Source organism: Scardinius erythrophthalmus (genome assembly GCF_964197995.2).
Source record: "Scardinius erythrophthalmus genome assembly, chromosome: 7".
Taxonomy (NCBI): Eukaryota; Metazoa; Chordata; class Actinopteri; order Cypriniformes; family Leuciscidae; genus Scardinius; species Scardinius erythrophthalmus.
In genome coordinates this window covers 13,745,045-13,762,508 of record NC_138227.1, presented here as the reverse complement: position 1 = coordinate 13,762,508, position 17,464 = coordinate 13,745,045, and the positions used below count along the sequence as shown (strand labels likewise).

General features: G+C 37.0%; 1 protein-coding gene across 4 annotated transcripts in view; it reads left to right on the top strand.

The window, feature by feature from the left end:
• The window catches only part of synrg (synergin, gamma), a 53,726-nt gene extending 37,399 nt beyond the window's left edge, over positions 1-16,327 (top strand). For 3 of the 4 annotated variants that reach the window (XM_081371484.1, XM_081371483.1, XM_081371482.1), the window contains 3 exons: positions 813-961; positions 3,030-3,140; positions 15,217-16,327. In XM_081371484.1, the coding sequence (XP_081227610.1) occupies positions 813-961; positions 3,030-3,140; positions 15,217-15,348 (392 nt within the window). In that variant the 3' untranslated portion in view covers positions 15,349-16,327. Of the gene's footprint in view, positions 1-812; positions 962-3,029; positions 3,141-4,585; positions 4,625-11,462; positions 11,496-15,216 lie in introns of all 4 variants that reach the window. The other variant, XM_081371481.1, reaches the window with a different exon arrangement.
• Positions 16,328-17,464: the final 1,137 nt, after the last annotated feature.

Below are 17,464 nucleotides of genomic sequence, written 5' to 3'. Positions count from 1 at the left end.
AGAGACCAGCATTACCCATCATAAGCGGTATCAGTAAATCTCATAAGATCAGCTATGTCACACAATATCTTCATGCACATTCATTCCTGCTCCTCATGCGTCCCTGCAGTCTTCCGTCAAACAGACAGGCCAGGTGTTCTGGTTATCTGCTTCCTATTTCTGTAGTCTCACACACACACACACACACACACACACACACACTCAGGGTGGCTTTAATGAGCTGTACGTGCCTATGTTGGCGGGAAGGGAACACGAGGTGCTGCTGTTACATAGAAACAAACCGTTAAAGCTCTTTGATCCGGCTCTAGCGATTGTGACTGGAGACAGAGCAGGGCATTGTGGGTCTGACCGGGGGAGTCTAGTGTTACAGAGCAGAGCAACTATTCTGGGACGCTCTTATGGGTTCAGCTTAAAAGGACATTCAGCGCTGGGGAGTGCTGGGAACGGCACCGCCGTGTTATTGTTTCTCCTGTTTGGTTATGCACAGGGTCTGTTCACACCGCACACAAATCCACACAGTGTTATCAATATCTGTAATACTTTCACTTTGGTTGCTATAGTAATGATGGCAAGAGAACACTGGAAATACTGTTTCCACAAAAACTGACTCAAAAGGAAGAGCATATTTGAGTTGGCTGCTATGATGAATAGCCTCCAGCCTTTCTCATGCCATAACACTCACAACCATTCACCAATCATTATCATAGCAAATTTCTATATTCATTGACACGCTTGGTTTTGCATTTCTTTGAATTGTGTGTTTGGGAAGGTTTTTACATGACACAAATGTTGTTTTTTGGTGTATATATCAGGTGTGGTGGAGGTGTATCGCGTAACCAAGCGTGTGGAGCTGGGTATCAAAGCCACGGCCGTTTGTTCGGAGAAACTACAGGAGCTACTTAAAGACATCAGCCGTGTGTGGAACAACCTGATGGGCTTCATGTCGCTGGCAAACCTCACTGTGAGTTTATCAAATAAACAATACCAGATCTTGTAGTAGATCCAGTAATACACAAATATTGATTACTGCATAATAGATGATTGGTTGATTTTAGGGCTGTCAATCGATTAAAATTTTTAATCGCGATTAATCGCATGATTGCCATGAGTTAACTCGCGATTAATCGCATTTAATCGCACATCTTTTGATTTGTTCTAAATGTACCTTAAATTAATACTTTTCAAGTTTGTAATACTCTAATCAACATGGGCATGGATAATTATAGATGCTTTATGCAAATGTATGTTTATTATTGAAACCATAGTCAACATAGAGCATGAAGACGAGACATTGAAGATGTTTCAAAGGTCATAGATGTTTTTCAAAGAACTTGTTCATGTCTATTAGACACGTGTAGAAAGAACAAAGAAATACCAGGTTCCCATTCTCTTTCTTTGCACTGAGCAATTTACTAACACAAACATGTTTAGATTTTTGCATGACAGGGCAGCTCTTCTGAAAATGCTAAATGTACATTTAGCAGAATTATTACATTATAGTTTGTCTCTCTCTGTGCCTATTTTGATTTAGCTAAATTCTCCATAAAACTGTTTTCATTGGTATATTTTACTGTTTCTGTTGTCAAACAACGGAATGAATATGAAATAGTGACTGAAACGCGACCCATTAAGACATAACTAGCTCTCCCTTTCAAGATGTTAAGTTAATCTGCACAAAAATCCTGATAATCGAGCCGTCGTCTGATGAAATCAAATACACATACGATAAAGACAATATCTGTGCTCTGATTTCGGCTATACTTGTAAAATTAGAGAAGCAACATAATATCTGTGTTTAACTGAATTAAAGCGCTGCTCCTCTGCGCGAGACGCAGAGAAAGAGCGAGAGAGAGAGGCGCGCGCGCGTGCTGGGAGAGCAGTACCGGCGGTACCGGTAGATTCTCAGAAACTAAATAAGGTTTGGGCGCTTTTTTGAAGGGAAAAAATAGCCAAAGGGGTCTGCAATGTCGCTAGGTTGGCAACACGGTGTATCTACATTTCTCCAACTAGGGGTTGGGCCACGGGTCAAACAGAAAATACGCGCTGCGTTAATCGCGCGTTAAAAAAATTAGTGCCGTTAATATGATTTTCCATTAACGCGTTATTAACGCGCTAACTTTGACAGCCCTAGTTGATTTAAAATTTAGTATGAGTATAACTGAGGTAAACTGTGCTTTATGTGAGCGGTGAACTATGGAGCAGTAGACACTTCTATAAATGTGGCACAAAATACAGCCTAAAGCTATCATAAAATGAATTTAATTTAGTTTGTGTGAAATGGTGTTTTAATTTAGAAACGCAAATGGTGTGTTCTGAAGGAGCTTAACCAGTTTAGTGTTGGTACTTGAAGTGGGTAGGCAATAACACTAGTTTAATCACTCTTCACATCCTGATAGCAATCAATAATAGAAGTAGTCTAAATATTAAAGAATTTACATCTTCTGTGGAAGTCTCAGGACCCAAAAAAGATTGTATCCAATCATTGCATTCGGTCCAACAGACATCACATGTCATCAGTGTGTCCCATGAGGCTATGCAGAGTTGTAGTCAGTCACCAAGCGCCGCAAACAAACAGCTGACACCTTTTACAGTTCCTCCTGATGCAAAACAACGAGCTTATGCTACGTTCACACCATGCCGTTATTATCCGTGACGCTCTACCCGGAGCTGTTCACGTCCTCCAAATATTAGAGTTGTGTGGTCAGATAATACCAGCTTGGGAAAATGACGTCTGGGCACACTGCCGAAAACCCACAAACGCTCTGAAGCATAATAAAAATTAACGTGGTTAGAGAGTGGAGGGTTTGTCTCTGCACGGATCCTGCTATTTTGGCCAGATTCTGTAGCTGATGTATTGATCTGCAGGGCTAATCAACTGCTGTGAGGTTGTTCAGTGGCCAGCCGTTTAATGGCCTCTGTGATCTGAAGTTTGAGTGACAGCCGGCCATTTGTGTGGTGGATGCAATGTGGTCCCAATCGCTTTTTTAAAACTGAATTCATGATGATTGTGTGTGTGTGTTTTTCTTTAGCCCGATGAGAGCTCACTGGACTTCTCCTCCTGTATACTGAGGCACGGCATTAAGAATGCCAAAGAACTGGCGTGCGGGGTGTGTCTGCTCAACGTGGACTCGCGCAGCAAGGTCTGTACGCACCAAGCACACACACATCTGTATACAGTCATTAGCAACACACATAAAACACAAATATATTGTTATTTTATGTTGGATAGTTCACCCAAAATTGAAAATTCTGTGATTTATTTATTTACCCATGTTGTTCCAAACTTATATTTCTTCTGTGTAACACAAAAGCAGGAATTTTGAAGTAAGTTCTGGTTGCTCTTTTCCATATCATTACAATGATTGGGAACCAGAGCTTTATTGGTTCGAGAAAGAATTCAAAAGCAGGAAGCATCATGAAAATATATCGGTTGAGCTAATCAATGTTTAAATGTGAATAAAAGCCTATTCGATCTGTTCATCATATAAAGCGATCGTGTCTCTTCAGAAAATGTTGGATTAAACAAAAAGTTCATAAAGAGATTGTAAAACTTATCCATTTGAATTGAGTGAAGCGTCAAATTGGTAGTTGCGTAGCTGTCAATGGAGGGACAGAATTCAACTACAGATTTCATCAAGTCAAGTCAAGTCATCTTCATTTATATAGCGCTTTTAACAATGTAGATTGTTTCAAAGCAGCTTTACAGAGATAAACGTATAATTTATGGTAAAAGAGATTGTTTTGGCTTTATAGCGGTTCTTTAGTAAAGTCATTTTCCAGCTAAAGTTAGTTATGATTGATTCGCTTCCGTCGCAACAATCATTTGTTATTAAATTAGGGGCCGCTAAGACGACACAATTCTCTCTACGCAGACTTTAAACGCGAACCTGTGAGAAACGCTGATGGCGTTCACATGCGCATTAAGAATTGGTTCTATAGTTATGCGCGTTTGAATATATGTGCGCAGGTTTGTAATTCCCTACAAACCAAGCCTAAACAAAGTACTGGTGTTTCCTTATCATTTTTGATACAGAATTTTATTTTATTTTATCAATTCGGGGTAGATACGCGAATTGAGTTTCCCGACAAGGCTTTATCTGTAGAGTGGTAGTGGGATCCTCCATAGGGAGAGACTAGTTGGCACTTCAGCACTGCGTTGTCATCGGGTCCAGGCGAAGGTCCTTCATCAGATCTGGATACGGCCTGGATCCGGCAGGCTGCGGGAAAACCTCGGGATAAACAAACACTAAAATTAGCGTAGATGCCATTCTTCGTATGATGTAACGAGTACATCAGGATTTATGGGAAGTGTTCCTGGTTCCAGCTGACCTAATCTATGCAGCCTAACATTGAATTATAGAAGTCTATAATGTATTATGTGAATGCTAGGTCAAAGAGATGTGTTTTTAGTCTATCTTTGATATCAAAAATATCTTCATTTGTGCTCTGAAGATAAACTAAAGTCTTATGGGTTTGGAACAACATGGTGAGTAATTAAAGAATTTTCATTTTTGGGTGAACTATCCCTTTAAATTTCCCATAAAAAACTATCCTGACTATTTCTTTGATTTTCACAATTTTACAGAAGAAAAATGAGAACACTTTTGGACGCCTGTTTAAAAGAGTAGGATTCACTGAACTGCCTCAACTCCAATTTGCAGCTTGTTGCAGGGGTCAGACAGACAAACCCGTGTGTTGCTGCCAAAATGACCAGAACTCACCTCTCGCCACTCAACTTCTTTCAGACTGCCAAAAACAGCTCTCAGAGGCGCGCTCTGACTCATACATCTAAATCTACAGACGCTCGGTCAAGGCCACGCTTTCATTCAAGTAGCTTTAGGTGTTTAATTTGGCAATAAGCTCTTAGCTCCTGTTTTCTGAGCATTTACAGAAATCTTTCATGTCGAGCTCGTATTGCCTAAGAGGCCAGTAAGTCTGATTGACGGCCAAAAAGCATGAGGCAGACGGCAAATAGGTGATGTGTTCGTCATTTTGGCACCCCGGGGCGGTGAAGAACAAGTGGTATGGGGCAAATAAATATCATAAGGGAATAGTTCACACAAAATTGTGTAATTTACTCACTTTCATTTCAACAAACCCTTATTTTATTTTTCTTCTTCTATAGGACACAAAATATTTTTAGCAGGATGTCCTAGCTGCTCTTTTCCAGACCATGCAAGTGATGGCATAAAAACAGCATTAAAGTGTTTCTTATGACTTGTGCACTATATTTGGTCATGAGTTTAAAAAGCAGCCACCTGTCAGTCAGACAGTAAGCTGTTACCAAATTGACTTGGTTCTCGTTTTCATTAAAAAAAAAGATTTTAGTATTGACTTGGTACCAAAGTAGTTTAGACCAACATGACGTAAATGACAGAATTACAAATTTTGGGTGAACTATCCCTTTTAATCATTAATCATTCCATTCATAAGCACAATCCAATCCTGTACTGGTTAAAACGCGTAATTGTCACTTTGCCACTCGCCCTGTTAACATATATAATGGCCAATCAGCTCGTTAAGATTCCTCGTCTCACTGAAACCCTCCTGAATCTCCCTCACATTAATGCGATGGTCAAGGGTTGCTGATGTAATAAGGGGTAAACATTGCTCAGAGCGCAATCAGGAAAGGAGGGGCTCAGAGCAGCAAGGAATCATGGGATGGATGTCTGAGGAGCAGATGCAGCTCAGTCATCAGTCACGGCAACCAAAAACACAGGTGCTAATAGATCCGCCGAACACATCCAGCCCGCCGCAGATTAACCCTCTGGGCTTCTTCATAATTGGGTCACACTTAGCTTCCTCCCGCCCGAAAACGGGCGAAGCCTTAAAATTGTACTTAACTTTGTCCTAGGATAACCATTCAAATATTGTTTTGTTCTATAATGTTTTCTGATTATTATATAGAATTTTTAGAATTTTTTATGATACTTTGCATTAATTATGTAATTTTTATGAGCAATTTTTTCCATTAGAATTAATATATATATTTTTATTTTATTTATTTTATTTTATTTATCAATAAATGCAACATTTCACATCAAATTAGTGTGCAGGCCTAAAAAAAAAAAATATTTCAAGTGAGAAGAGCGCCACCTAGTGGCTTCAAAATTTATTAATTTGTGTCATGTCCTATAACCGCCCATAGGCGGCCTATAGCTTTTTTATTTATTTATTTGATTTATTCCCATTCGGAAAGAAAACAATTTATTACTAATCAACCACTGAATGGAACAACACAAATTATATATCATTTTAAAGCTTAGAATCTCAGCTTTTTAATGCATCTAATTAAATGTATTAATTCCTAACGAGTGCTGAGTAATCCCTCTAAAACCAAGTGTACCGCCAGCAGGCGCCACCTAGCTGCGAAAATATTTATTACCATATTTTTCAAAAATCTTGCCTTGATAAACACAAAGTTGATGTCATTTGAAAGCTTAGAGTCTGAACTTTACAGTGAATGTATCCACTTTGAAAAACTCTTAAGTATTGCTGAGTTATTTGCTGATACATAGAATTTCTCTTTTTTTCATAATCTATAAAATAATGTACTGCAATGTGTCAAAAACATCATACAGCTCATGAAACATTCTCAGATAATTGAAAATGGCACTTCATTTTTTACAGCATATTATTACAATTAAAATGAGCCCAAAATTACCATAATCTATTGCTTTTATGACAAGATATTCTTCATGAAGAAAAAATTGCCCATGAGGGGGTGTGAAAGACTGTACAAAAAGGCTATCTCTTTTCAAAATGCTGTAATTTTTGATTCCTTTATCCAAAAATTATTATTTTTTTATCCAGATGCAGCTAACACGTAGGGGGACTTCACTAAAAAAGAATTTTCCTCCTACCTTATTTCCTTCCTGAGTTATTACATGAGAAATATGAAAGATATGCAAAATCATAATAAAAATTATATATATATATTGTCTTTTATCCACCGTTTCTTGGCGGGACAATGTCCAAATGTAATGTAATTTATATTTTCAAAAAATTTAAAAAGAGTTCTTTCAAACGATACCTACCTTTTGACTCTCCTTGCTATAGTTTTGGAGTTATTATGATTATATCATTTTTATATAGTTTGGGGCAAAATTTGCTGTTTCAGTCTTACCAGTTCATTTCTCTGTGTGTGTGTGTGTGTTTGTGTGTGTGGGTGTGTGTGTGGGGGGGGGAGGGTGTCTTTTTTGCACTCTTGATGTTCTAGAGTGTCACCCCTTCATTGCTGTACACTTTTTTTCAGCACAGTGGCTGATCTGTAGCTTGTACCACCAAAAGTTTCTCTGAGTTTTCCTATTTTTTCGTATTTCCCATTCATTTCCTATGTCGCCCGTTTTCGGGCGGGAGGAAGCTAAGTGTGACTTTTTTTTTTACGACCCTTTAACATATCAGAATCATCTCCTTGATTTTTTTGTGTGTTCATATAGGTAATAAAAGAAAAGTCACCAAGTTTCACCCCCATCCGATGAAGCAAAAAAATTAAACAATTCGAAACGTTCAAGTTTTCGCCCGTTTTCGGGCGAAGAAGCCCAGAGGGTTAATAGAGCCGTCTCCGTCTGCTCCTGACATCCGATTAATATCCCGCTTTTTTTAATTACGTTTTTGGTGGGTTTGGGAGGCAGCGTCACTGTCTGGGGCGAATGAAATCAGGGTTTTGAAGGTGGAGCTGCATCTCTGAGATGAGATGTTTTTAACGGTGGGGGTGTTGGGCTACAGGTGGAGATTTTCACTGGGGTGTGGATGATTCACTCTGCTGACCTTGGGCTAGCATTCAGTTTCTCTCCCTGCCGGGGAAGGATGTGATCCTGCTGCATCTGCTTACAGGATTTATCTGCAGGAATGGGCAACAGTGTGTTAACTTAGCACTTTGCATAGATTCGCTATGCAAACTAAAATAAAATGCTATATACACTACCAGTCAAAAGTTTGGGGTTGGTAAGTTTTTGTTTATTTATTGTAAATGAGTCTCTTATGCTCAACAAGGCTGCATTTCATATATTAAAAATACAGCTAAAAACCGTAATATTTAAAAAATGTTGTATTTCAGCATCATTACTCCAATCTTCAGTGTCACATGATCCTTCAGAAATCATTTGCTGCTCAAGAAACATTTCTGATTCTTATCAATATTTGGTTGTGCTGCTTAATGCTTTTGTGAAACCATGATGCATATATTTTTAGGAGTCTTTAAAGAAAGGTTTTGACAGAGAAACATTCCTTTGTAACATTATAAATGTTTTTGTCACTTTTGTTACATTTTAATGCATCCTTGCTGATTATTCATTGAGTACTAATTTAAAAAACAACTTACTGACCCCAAATTTTTTTATGTTAATTTTAATATAAAATGGTTACATTTTACAATTATTTTACATTTATATTATAACTTATCATAAAATGAAGCTTAATCAGAAATTTATTTTATAAGACATAAAATGTTTACTTGCTTTTCCAATGTATCTAGCTAACCACACAACTCAAGTTGTGATCTCTGTAAAGGTTTTTGCAACACTAGCATCAGCAAATTGAACTGCAAAAATAACGATTGTTATCCATCAGGTTTCCCAAACAATCTAATCGGTTTCCTGCGAAACTTCTCATTACATGTAGTCCCGCCATTTGTTGAGGTAGATGCATCAAATCACTCCCAACAAACAGCGTTTAGGAAGCGTCCCATTGTTTACATGCTTCACCAAGTCAACCTGCTAATGGCATACTTTTAATACTTTCTCATAGTTTTAATAATTCTCATACACTTTCTCACAAGTCTCTCAAGATTGTGCAGTAAACAACTTTCAGAATGAATGTTTGCTTAGAAGTGTTTACATGCTGTATGTCCAAAATATAATATGAATTTGTTGTGTTCAGAACAATTTGAAAGTCTGGTAGTGTATGGTTCCCAGCTTTTCCTCTGTAACCATTTACAAAGTCGACAAGTGTATGATGCCTAGTGTTTTTAAATCTGTTCAGAATTTAAGTCATGTAGTGTATATTCCAGCCTTAAATGTCACACTAAAACAGCATCCTATTAAAAGCCCTTACTCTGTGAAGTGGCCATCCATGCTAAAATTAGAATAGATGCCAGGTTATTTAATTCAAGTACCTGTAGTAGCACAGCTGGTTGCCTCTAATGTGAAAAACAATAACAAGTAGCTGTTGAAAGGAAGCCATTAGTTTGTATTTATGCTGTATCTACTGAAGCAAAGTTTAGCTCAGCACACCTTTTACATTATGCCATACAGGAGCTGTCTCAAATGTAATAAGAATTCTGGCAGAGTGGAATGTTTCAGATATCGATCTTTGATAGATATTCGGCCTCTGCTTTTTTTTTATTATGCAAAATCATTGAAGCAAAACATGGAAGAAGTCTTGAGTTGTTTTGAACGTCCTCCCATGACATGGTTGGTAAACAAACAAGCCAGTTACTGTAGTACCCTTGCAGCTAATTAAATGGAAGTCTTGCACACAAAAAACATGCAACCTGTTAGTTTTGCATTTATAAATGGTTGCCACAGTCTTGGAAAAGTCATGGTCAATTAAATAGTGAATCGACAGTAAGAAATAAATGTTTTATTTTTTATGTTTTGAAAAATCAATACTTTTATTTAGCAATGATGCATTAGATCAGGGGTGTCCTCCCTCAACACACCTACCTGGAAGTTTCTAGAATGCCTAGTAAGACCTTGATTATCTGGTTCAGGTGTGTTTAATTGGGGTTGGAGCTAAACTCTGCAGGACAGTGGCCCTACAGGAGCAGGATTGAACATCCCTGCATTTGATTAATCAAAAATGACAGTAAAGAACATTTTTTTAAATGAACATTCATTTATAATGTTACAAAAGGTTTGAATTTCAAATAAATGTTCTTTTGAACTTTCATCAAAGAATCCTGATTTAAAAAAAATCATGGTTTTCACAAAAATATTAACTGTTTTTAACATCGGTAATAATAAGAAATGTTTCTTGAGCAGCAAATCAGCATATTAGAATGATTTCTGAAGGATCATGTGACACTGAAGACTGGAGCGATGTGGACATAATATTTCACAATAGTACAGTTTTTACTGTATTTTTGATCAAATAAATGCAGCTTTGGTGAGCATAAGAGACTTCTATAAGGGTGTGTTCACACTTGGCATGTGTCGTTCGCTTAAATGAACCCTGGTGCGCTTGCTCTGTTAGTACGGTTCATTTGAATAAGTGTGAATGCTGCCATCCGAACACTGGTGCCCACCAAACAATCAGACCAAGACCCCTGAAAAGATGGGTCTCGGTCTACTTCCAAACGAACTCTGGTGCGGTTCGACTGATATATGAACACAACAAGAACCAAATACATGTAAACGAACCAAAAACAGGAAGATTTGACCCTAAAAAGGGGTCACGAATGCTCACGAATATCAGTTTTCTTCTCGTCATAGTCGCAAGTTTGCCCGTCATCATAGTTTGTGTGTGACGGAAAGATTCCTGACGCTGTTTTGACTCCATTACACATTTTATAAGCTCTTCACGAGTTCTCAGCTGGTCGAGAAACCGGACCAAGTGAACCAAACTACAAGTGTGAACACACCCTAAGGGTGCTTTCACACTAGCCCTTTTGGGTTCAATTGACATCAGAGTTCAGTTCGATTGGATGATGTGAACGCAGTCTTCCGAACTCGGGTGCGCACCTGCAAACCGGTTCATGTGAACTCAGAACGATTGCGTTCATATCAGCAGCGAAGCGTACCAAAGTGAACCGCTATTAATGACGTATGATTTGATAATCATAAGAATGTGTTTGTGTTTCACCCCCTTTCCTGTAGAGCGTAACTGGCGTACTGCAAGCAGAGAGAATGTATCATTTCTGCTCGCCTTCAGCGCTTTTAGAGCATTTGCAGCACATTCGCAGCAGATAGACGCAAGTGGCATTACGTACTGAAGCTTTGGAAAAAAAAAACCCAATGGTTCAAAAACAAAAATATAAAAAGCGAGGTGAGCAACACTGTTAATTTTGCCGTCATTCCCAAGCAACGGGGGTAAAGAGCTGCTGCTTTGACGCAAACGCACCGCGGTTCGGACCCAAATAATATACTCTGAACACCGTCCGGCAGAGGGAGGGAGAGCTATCAAACTCCGGTTCAGACCAGGCAATCAAAACCAAATGTGAAAACACCCTAAAAACATTTTAGAAAATGGTCGTATATGCATTTCCGGTGCTCGGCACAACCCCTATTAATGGTACAAGCTATCTTTGATGATACTTAGGAACTCTAGTAACATGTCATTGTTTTCACAGTTGCCCTTTCCTGTCTTGTACTGTTGCTAATTTATAACAAGCTTCCGCCTTTAAATGGACACTTTCTTCCACTGTGGGCTCTGGTGCTTCCGTTTTGCTCATTAACTAAACAAAAAGAGAAGAAAAAAGCTCTATACTAACGCTGATGCTGACTTGTTTATGCTACTTGCAGGCACTGACAAAAGACAGTCGCTCCAAATTAAGGGTAAATATTCCACTGTTTTTCTCAAAGCTTCACTTTAGTGAATGTAGGTTAAAGCTGTCGTGTCCCTCACTGTCCTTCAGACTTTGTTGTAAGAAGGGTTGTCATCTTTGCAGGTAGGATGCACTCTGTGTTTGCAATCAGATAGTAATTAACCTTTCTGCCAGCTAAACAAGGTCGGTTGAATTAGGATGACCTTTTCAGTGATTCGGAGCCACCTGTTCATCTGAGAGGAGAGAGAGTGCGCTTGTGCAGCAGCTGCCATCCCTCTGTGTAACACAGACACATACACACGTATACACACCGCGGGATCAGCCGTTCATCACACAGCATTGTTCAGATGTCCACTCAGACACGTACATTCTCTCTCACTGTCTGCTTTTCTTTTCCTAGTACAGAGATGAGCAAGTGCATCAGAGAGACAGACAGATGGTATATCATTTATCTTTGACTATAGTTTGGTATACCCTACCATCTTACAATACAGTAGACATTGTGATGGAAACATTTTCACTAGTGGTCTCAATTCTAGACCCCACTGTATTTTGTGTAATTTGTATTCTTATTTTTATTACAAATATTTTACAATTCAGTTTAAAATAAAAAGATAACTGATATATACATATACATATACATACATATATATACACACACATATATATATATATATATATATATATATATATACATATATATAATATCTTACATTTCTATTATTACGTTTCAAAATGAATTTGCATGTAATTTTGATGAATTTTCTAAATTAATTTGCATGCATGTATGTTTGATTAGTGACCTATAAATAGTATTTAATAATAGTATAAAATTATATTTAATAATACTGGTTTAAAACAAGGCAATGCAATCACACTGAGATATATAGTTGCAATTACAATAAATTTAAGTTGCAATTATGAGAGTGTCATTTGTGTGATATAAAGTCGCACTGTGAGAAATAGTTGCAATTATTAGAAATAGTGTGATTTGAGAGATATGAAGTCACACTGAGATATTAATTCTCAATTACGAGAAATAGTTGCAATTAAAAGAAATAGTGTAATTTGCGAGATATAGTCACAATTGCGAGAAATAAGGTCGCAATTATGAGTGTCTTTTGCTAGATATAATCGCAATTATGAGAAATAAGGTTGCAATTGAGTGTCATTTGTAATCTAGTTGCAATTACAAGAAATAAGGTCGCAATTATTAGTCTTTTGCTAGATATAATCGCAATTACGAGAAATAAAGGCGCAAGTGTCCTTTTTTAGAACATCTGTAACGGGAATGCACACAAGTAAAAACAAATTGACACGAGACAAATATCAAGATCCCCCTCTTGATTTTCATTTAGCTTTTCAACAAACATCCTTTAAACAGGACAATATTGTTTTACAAGAGAATTTAGAAGAAAGTGTGCGCGTGCATGCATAGTATCAGTGTGGGAGGGCATGATTCACAACATGAGTCATTTCTCCTTCCAGCATCGGGAGCTTCATTCTGCATAACATCCATATCATCACTGCCTTATCACAAATGCTCAACTACAGCTGTGACTTTCAGAATGAAAGCACACTCGCACGCTTCACATCGATATATTGAGTGAAGTTCACTGGGTTCTTGTTTCGCTTCTCTATATATAGAGCTTATGTAGGAGGATTGCGCACTTCTTTTTCTTTATTGATCCTACAAATTATGTCAGTACACCGTTGAGCTCTTGTCTCTTTCATGAAGAGTGGTGATATGCCACCCTGCAGTCAGATACTATATGACTAGTTCAATGTGCGGTCTGACATGTAGTTTAGAGACGCAGGTTGAATGTAGTACTTGTTGAGTGCCTGGTTAAAACCAGACCATTCTCAGTAGTAACTGAGTTCTACTTGTAGAGCAAATCTAAATTTGCCGGAAGTTGTCTGGGTTTTCCCAGGCTACTTGTTGAGACGAGTTGGAAGGAATATTTGTTAAGTTGCTTATATGAATTCCTCCATGCAGAAATGTACATTATGGGCAGACAGTGTTATTTTAGTATCATTCATATACTATTATAGTTTCATATTTTTTTTAATTCGATTTTATTTTATAAATTTTGTTGGCGTGTCATTTTATTCGTTTTTTTGTTTGTTTTTGTAAATGCGTCTATAGTTTAAGTTTTAGTTATTAATACTTCATTTTAATACATGAACTAAATGAATATGAGAAATGTTGCATTGGCAACAAGCTGAAATAAACATTAAGTGAAATAAAATAAATCCATAAAAACATTTTCATTACTTGAAATTAAAAAAAATTATGCTTTTATGGCTAAAATAAATTAGGTAATGATAAAATAACCCTGCTTTTGAGCTGAACTTCTGGTCACAGTGTTTAGTGGCTTTACATGGTCATGACAGAAGTTGAAATATTGTATTATATCAGAGAGTGTTAGTAAATGAATATTACTAGTCTTATAGTAATAAGTGTAATGTTCAAGTTTATTAAAATTCTGGCCAATACAGATAAGTGATGTTTTCTTGGTATAGGCAAAAACTGATATAAATATTCTCTGCTATATTGCCTAAATAAAAAAAATTCAATTGTTTAAATTCAGACAAGTGAATTTAGGGGTCGTTTACACTACACTTCAACTGAAAATGGAAACCTTTTTATGCATTTTGGCGTTCATTTACACGACAACAGCGTTTTGGGGGCCTGAAAACGTAAGCTTTTGAAAATGGGATTTTAAGTGCAAGTTTTTGAAAACCAAACCATTTATCGTCTCCGTTTAAAGGTGCATTGCGCAAGTCTCTGAGTTTTTGCAAAACTATGCCCCCTCTGGCGACAAGCGAAACTGCAATATAGGCAATTTAAGAGGCCCAGTCTCAAATTCCGTCCCGAATCCCTCTTATTTATTTTGCTGTACAGGATTATAGAGGCAATCGCAGTGATCAGAGAAGGGCTCATTCAGCCCATCAGGCAATTGTTTAAGCATGTATGGGTTAGAAAAACGGGTCTTTTTAACATGAAATGTTGCGCATTGCACCTTTAAACTACAAAAACACGAATTTGTGAAAACTACGCATGTCACGTCACATGTTCGGCCTATAGGCTCGTAGTGTTTCTCTACAAAGTGACATCGCGACGCCATCTACCGGCCCCTGCAGCAGAATACAACGTTTTTAGACGGTTTCGCGGATCTGTGTGAACAGGGATTGTTTTGACATTGGTGTAAACAAATGCGAAGAAAAACTTTTCAGTTTTTAGTGTATTGTTGTCATGTAAAAGTGGCCTTAGACATCAAAACATTAAATGTAAAATGTATATTCATTTATTTATATTGATATGTAAAAATAGGGTAGATAACCGACATGATACCAATATATATTAGATTAAAAAAAGCGTAATTTGTATTGAACCTAGAACATTCTTTTAAACCCACCTTAAAAACGTAATTCCCCGGTTACATAGACAACGTTTAAGCCTAGTCCCAGACTAAAATCCATGTTTGAACTGTTTTAACTGAAAGCAAATTGCACTGACATATTCTAACATTTCTGATGTGCATCTTGAGATATAAAAGCTACTTAAATGCCCTAATTGAAATGAGGCCTATTCCTGGCTTAATCTAAGCCTTGTCTGTGAAACCAGGCCAAAATCCTAGTAGATCAACCCCAACCTGTCCCTGTCATTAAGTCGTACTTCATCTTATAAAATATTTGTTCTCACCTTTTCTTGCACAAATCCTCTGCAGGCCTTTAATTCGGAGACGGACAACTTCAAGCTCATGTACGGAGGTCACCAGTACCACGCCAGCTGCGCTAACTTCTGGATCAACTGCGTGGAACCCAAACCGCCGGGTCTCATCCTGCCAGACCTGCTCTAGAACCCTGATCCGCTTCCTGAAGGATCACGGGAGTCACTTTCACTGTTTAATGCTGTTTGCCTTTCAACCGGTACAGCTCTCGTCCGCTTGGAATCGGGACGCAACTAGATCTAGATCTGCCATTGTCTGTAGGAAGATCAGATAAGATGTACTACTGAATAGTTTATTTAAAATATTGTAAATGTGTCTTTGTCTTTACCTTTTTGGATCTGACTCGGCCATGTACAGATGTGTCTGGTTGGTTGATTCTTTTCTGTTGAAGTAAATACTGCAGAGCTGTTCTGCATGTTATGAATATTAGACTTGTAATATAAAATCCATTAAACAATAAAGGGAAAACATTGGAAAGCATCAGAAACGTGTAGGAGAGATTACTGACATAACAGAGAAACATTTAGATATTGGTATTTTCTTTTATGTGTCATTATTTTCTGTTATTATTGTGCTGGAACACAAGTCACTTTTGTAGCGGGTCTGGAAACGGTCTTTGAATGCTTGTGAGTTTCTGAGAATCTTTTCCAAAGCATCAAGCCTGGGAGCTGTTCTGAAATGTTTTGATATTTACTGCTCTGAATTTAGATGTGACGCTTTTAAAGGACTTTGTTGTGTGACGCTCTGAAGGAAATTCAAAAGTCGGGGATGTAAGAAGTACAGTTTCCCCCTTCTTCCAACTCAAGCAGAATGACCCTAAACATTCATAATGAATTCATTTCTTTTCATTGAGGCACTATTAATTAATTGATGAGGATACAAAAACGATTAAATGGTTTTGTGTACACGATGGTCATTGTTAGTTTTTTACTGAGGTCTTAATGGTCTTTATTGTCATTGTATCATGAATCAAGTTCAACTCATTAATTCTTCTTAATTTATGAGCCTTTTCTGCTAAAATTATCCTGTGTCCTTTTATGTCTGTATTACTGTTAATACTTGAAGCCAGTAAGGGCAAATTAAAATCTTTGAATGTTAGTATTGAATACAAATGTGAAATTTCTGTGTCCCACATTAGAGTGATTAGTCATCAGTATCTAGTGACAACACATCCCTCACACTGACTCCCTCCCATTCACGGCAATATTACCTTGGCAACAGTTTCCAAGGATAAAAGACATTGAATTTGTAACATTGTAAAAATGCATTAAGATTTAGTCTTTTAAAAAAAAAAAATCCCACCATTTTGATGCTGTTTTGACAGGCTGTTAGCTGTCAAAGTACAGAGTGGATGATGTTCTGTACTTGTCTTTGTACACACATGACTAATAACCTTTATCCACCTAGTCTTCGCTGAACAACAGGGATTAGATTTAATGAGACTTCCTGCTCTGTTAATCCAGAGATTCTACAGACTACACAGGAAGTGAAATGAAATTCTGTTCCATGCTCCTACACACTTAAAAACATTTTTTGCAGAAATGCCACTGAAAAAAAAAAAAATTGGGTTCCCCAAATAACCTTTCAGTACACAGCCTCCTATTGCATTTGGGTCCGTTTTGACCCGGAGGTGGTACATAATTTTTTTTTAATTCATAGTTTTTTACGAAAATTAAAATTTGGTAGTGTGTTAAGACTGTAAAAATACACAATTAATTTTTTTCTGATTTTTTTTTACAATTTTTATTTTATTTTTTTAGATATAACATTTAAACGAAATTGTTTTAGTTTAGAACCTTTTGCACTCCGGATCATTTTGACCAAAAGTGATCTGTGGCTTTACACATGAAGTTATGCCATATATATATATATATATATTATATATATATATATTTTATATATATATATATATATATATATATATACATATACATATATATATACATATATGCATATATATATACATATATATATATATACATACATACATACATCTATTGGTTAGATTTGTCTCAAATTACTTCTGAAAAATACATTTAACAATTTAGGTACCATAGATTCTAATAAAAAACTTTTAAGAGTGTAAGCCTGCCATCCATTTAACAACAGCCAGTTCATCAGTCATGTACAATATACAGTAGGGATATATTACTTTATCAACAAGTAAAACTATGTAGCATTGCTGTAATTTGTACACTTTAAAGATGTAAATATTAAAAAGTGTTCAACAGAACAAGTAAAAAAA